Source organism: Poecilia formosa, unplaced genomic scaffold (genome assembly GCF_000485575.1).
Source record: "Poecilia formosa unplaced genomic scaffold, Poecilia_formosa-5.1.2 Scaffold799, whole genome shotgun sequence".
NCBI classification, from domain to species: Eukaryota; Metazoa; Chordata; class Actinopteri; order Cyprinodontiformes; family Poeciliidae; genus Poecilia; species Poecilia formosa.
The window spans coordinates 21,473-26,685 of NW_006800738.1; the positions used below are offsets into that span (position 1 = coordinate 21,473).

A 5,213-nucleotide genomic window follows, 5' to 3' on the forward strand; every position below is an offset into this window, starting at 1 on the left:
TCACCATCCCCCCATATTGCTCCAAAACAAACCAAAGTGGGTCACTTCGTTAGTGCTCCGTTTAAATTTTTGTTTGTGCAGCTTTCGTTTGCGAGATATTAAAAGTTATAATTTTGGCCGATGACATCACCATCACCCCACCTTGCGCCAAACAAACCAAAGTGGGCTACTTCGTTAGTGCTTTGTTTGAGCAGTTAAAACTGTCGTTTGTGCAGCTTTCGTCTTTGAGGTATTAAAAGTTATAATTTTGCCGATGACGTCACCGTCACCCCATCTTGCTCCAAAACAAAATGAAGTGGGCTACTTCGTTTAAATTCTTCATATTTTCAGCTGTTGTACAATGTGTATCTTCTTTTGTTTTGAACTTCAATAAAGATTTAGAACAAGAAGAAAATTGTCTAATTTCAAGAAATGTTTTAAGATAGCAATGTTTTCTCTCGAATATAGCGGTCTCTCCAGAATAATTGACTCCTGCCAATAAAGGACATGCAGCCGTGACCCTAACGTAACGTGTACAACCTGTACAACTGTGCTTTGGTTTCGGAGGTGGTCTGAACAATTATATTCACATTGTTGGCTTACTTTGTGCTGATTATGCAGCAAACGGGTAAAAATATATTTTTTAAAATCCATAGCTAATATCCTAGTTGCTTGAGCAAAGTTTTTGCAGAGTAAACCGAAAGTGCGTCACTGGTTCAACAAAGTTCATCCAAGTAGTGTACTTGGACAACAATACATCTCATTTACAAGCTTTAAGTTGTCCAATCAATTCAATCACCCTTGCTTTTCTTCATGTGGAGAATGGAAGATCAAAGATGTATTCAAAAAATGTAAAGAGAGGTCCAAGTTGGGATGGATAAGACAAGTTACACAGCCAGTACAGTTTAAAAAGCTTGTCCACCGCACATGTGAGTCCATCGTTTAGGGGGATGGTGACTTTTGTCATTTTTCGCAATGATCACATACTCCTTTGATGACCGTGGATTACCGATGCAGATGAGCTGGGGCTGATGGTTTGTTGATGAAGTACAGGAATCATTCCAAAGGGATGCTATTATTGTTCCAGTCTTAGAAACAAAAAAAAAAAAGAAATAAAACAAAACACATTTGTTGGTGAAATGATCAGGAATTCAATGTAATTTCTGTTTAAAATAACATTTATCAAAGGATAAACACCTACCGGCACAAAATCTAGAAGGTGTGTTATTGTATCCTTGATGCTACATTGTCTTCCACCAACAGGGGGCAGAAGGTGTGTTAGTACCACGAGTATTCTGTAACAAGCCTCCTCTGAAAGTGAACAAAAACCAAAACATTAAAAACGTCTTCTTATTGCTGTGATACACAGTAAATGTACAAATCCACATTTACAAAAAAAGAAATTATAAAGTGTCAACAAAAAAACAATACTTACTAGGTCATGTTTAATGAATGTACTAAATCTGGTAGCGTTTCGGTTGTATTTAATGTAAAAATTTCAGCCCGGCTGCATCAGTACACACGTACCTCATGCTAAACACTTTTTGTGGAATGTTACCATGGAAGTTATGATTAGTTAGGTTTTGTTTTTTTCTCGCTACCGGAGTTTTAATGCAGTTCAATTTAAGGACGTCCGCGAACAGCCCATCTTAATATTTTAATTAATTTAGAAATGCGCCGTTAAATACAACCACATAAATTTTACTTGATCAAAACTCCGATATGCCACTCAACGTCAGTTCCACTCGAAGGTGCTAACATGGCTAACATCTTATAATTACTTCCATGTCTTGTTTTTTGTTTTTTGTTTTTTTCGCCATCTGAGCTTTAAGGCAGTTCGCTAACAGCCCATCTTAATTTTTGAGTTAGATCAGTAAAACAACAGTAAATATTACTGTGTCAGACCGACAACATCCGTTAAGAGGACCAACCGTTAGTGTCTCTTTCACTGCCAAAGTGAATTTACAGAACCGTTAACTTAAACGTTTACTTACAGAAAAGTTAACCGCTTTATTGTAAGCTGTTAACTTCCAGTTTACAGAAAAAGAGTCATTGTAGATTACAAAGGCTTCCAATTTTAATTTAAAGATAAATTATTTGACAATATTTACACTTATGTACAATATTTATAATATTGAGATGTTTTCCCGAAAATGAATTGCAGGTGTTATTTAAAAAAAAGAAATTACGTTTTGTCTATAATGTACAATTGCATCTAAAAATTCTCACTGCAATATTCATCATTTATTCCAAAACTTCAACAACCTTTAATTTTAAAATGTTACTCTCTTCAATAAACTTTGGACAAAAAAAAGGACAACTGTAACAAATGATAAAATGGTGACCCCATCTCCTGTGCACAGTGCTTAATTAACAACAACCTTGCATGCCCTGTGGTGGCACAAAAAATAAATTTTTTTCCAACCATTGAGTCCTCAAATTCTAGACTATATTTATGTGTTTAAACAGATTTAAAACTTACCGAAGTTGCATACTGTGTGTCATATTATTAAATTCATTTTAACACACAATGTGTAAAATTAACACAAAATATGCTTTTAATTTAATAACACATTTTTTGTGTTCTTTTTTAACATCTTTTTTTAGAGTGTAATTCAGCTTAATGTCATAAATGATTTACACACTCATACTTTTTTAAAAATATATATACATTTCTATATATCACATAATTAGTCTATTTTATTTTATGTGTGCATTAAATTTATTAATCTGGGACCTGAGTCGGAATTTGAGTCAAATGTGTTTGACAGAAAATGTTCATTGTTGTGAGCAACAAATAGAAGAAATGTTAACAATTCATCTAACATTGTTTTGAGAAATTTGTTTGAATAAATTACATTTTTTGGAAGGCAACCTCACTTTTTCATTGCATAACCTTAACATATACTAACTAGTCTTGCCCGCTTGTCAAAACAATGGTATTTACTGCTTTTTGATATAAAGAAATAACAATAAATATTATACAGAATTGAGTTCAGCCTTGGCCCGACCCTCCACAATATTTTATGTTTCTCATGGAAAAAATAATTGCCCACCCCTGATCTAGAAGGAACGGCTGGTCTTGCCAAACTGAGAGGGATGCTCAAGACTATTTGTCTTCCAACAAGATTTCGTCCAGAAAAAGGTCAGTGTTGTGCTACTGCTATGATTAGTGACCAGGGCTCAGACAGACAGAGTCACAGAGACACTAACTGAACAGAGGTCCACAGGGCTAGACAGTGCGTCACTACTGCAGGCTCATTAAGTCTGAACTGCCAACAGGGATCTGTATTCTGAGGCTATAAATATATTTGCTCTTTCCAATTGAGAAGTGATATGTAAGGGGTACCACACTGTCTTCAGTCTGGTTTGCAGCCAGTCAGTTTGCAGCTCTGATATGACTCCTTGATTTTACTTTTATTTGAAAGTAAAAGCAAACACTGGTGGGGAACATGTTTCCCAACAACATGGGATCCTGGTGTTTCCCTGGTGTTCATCATGCTCCTGATTATTTAGCATCTTTCTTTGCTTTTATTCCTTGTCTTTAGCTAGTTGTCTTTCTGGGTTTATAAATACTCAGTCAGATTCTGATTAATATCAGGGCAGCTTACAGGTTTGGGACCTCAGTTGTAAAAATGTTAAAAATGTTACTAAATGGTACCAGTAAATAGCTGCTATAAGTCAAGTCAAGTGTACTTTATTGTTAAAGATTTATGTAACAGGGTTAGCACAGAAGTTTGACAATGCGTTTCACCAGTCTCCAATGTGCAGTTAAACTAAACATATAAATAAGACATTGACCGTAACCCCTCCGCACGGACACGCACACACACCTACACACACACACACACCTACACACACATACACTGCAATACACTGTGCAATAAGAAGACAATAAGGCAATAAGAATATATAGATGGACTATAAATACACAATCACACACACAGTGCAATAAGAAGACTAACATACTGATGGACAATAAATACATGAAAATACACACGCACACACACAGCAGCAGAAGTGCAATATTGTGAAAACATGGCTGTTTCAGTCCTTGGCATTTCCTGCTCTGTGCAGTGCAGACCATGTAGTCCTAATGAGCATTAAATAACACTAAATCATGTAATATTTTTATTTACAAGCAAACATACATACACATAGATATACATTTGTCTCGAAAAAATCAACCACAAACTTTATCATGTTATTGAAATGTGACTGACCAAGTTGGGTTTATTTGTATAGCAGATTTCGCAACAAGGCAGTTGAAAGTCCTTCACATGATAAAAACATAACACAGTAACCAATTCTGACCCAAGGAACAAATGTGTTTTGTTAAATGCTATCATGATGGTAGCATTTGTAAGAAAGGTAGCAATTGCTAGCAGGCTAATGGCTCCATAACAGATTTTTGCAGCGTCCAATCAAATCGATTTTTTGAATCAAAAGTTGGCCAAGAGAACTCTGTCGACCATTGCCATCTGCAGACGTCACCTGTCCGTTAAGATTAATGACATACCAGAAACACACAAGTATAAAGGTTCTGCTCTGAACTTTTTTATGTGTTGAAACACAAAGCAAACAAAAAAACAGCAATTAATTGCGCTAACTTTTTAAAGGCGTCACGAGTCACACAATGAGTAGGATTTAATTAGTAAATAAAATTAGAAACAGATTTCACTTTTTACCAACAAAAAACTTTTATTGTCACAGCATTTTTTTATAAGAAAAAATATGATTCTTCAGCAGCTTCATGGCCCTGATGAGCCCACTGGCATGGTGACTGTGAGAATCTGTAAGAAAAAACAGAAACAGTAAATTTTTCATACTGCAAAGCATAAAGGATAAAGCTGCATATGTTGTGAACGTAAGGAGCAAATTTTGTGGCGCAGTTGTGGAAACCAGAGAAGAGAGGGCTCTCCTTTCCACGGAGTTAGTTCTGCGTACCTGTGTGCTCTTGTTGTACTGCGCCACACTGTTGTCCTGGTCAACCAAGAACGGGTGGAAGATGTCGAGGTGGTAGAGCGACGGTCGCGCCGTCAACACCAGCCGGTCCTCTCCGACATCCAGAACCAGAGAGCGAGATGATGACTGCATAGAGAACAGGGTCACTCGCTTGAAACAAACCCAGCCCTCTACAGAGTGAAGGTATTTTGGCATAAAATACATTTTCCTTTTTAATATTTGATAAAATAAGTTTCTTTTAAATGCTGCATTATGTAACTTTCATATAT

At 36.1% G+C, this 5,213-nt stretch overlaps 1 protein-coding gene across 1 annotated transcript in view; it reads right to left on the minus strand.

Moving 5' to 3' along the window:
* Positions 1 to 4,097: 4,097 nt before the first annotated feature.
* The window catches only part of pih1d1 (PIH1 domain containing 1), a 13,260-nt gene continuing 12,144 nt past the window's right edge, over positions 4,098 to 5,213 (minus strand). The window contains exons 10-11 of the mRNA XM_007543320.2: positions 4,927 to 5,070; positions 4,098 to 4,772 (exon numbers count right to left, since the gene is read on the minus strand). Coding sequence (XP_007543382.1) covers positions 4,731 to 4,772; positions 4,927 to 5,070 — 186 coding nt within the window. The 3' untranslated portion in view covers positions 4,098 to 4,730. The remainder of the gene's footprint in view (positions 4,773 to 4,926; positions 5,071 to 5,213) is intronic.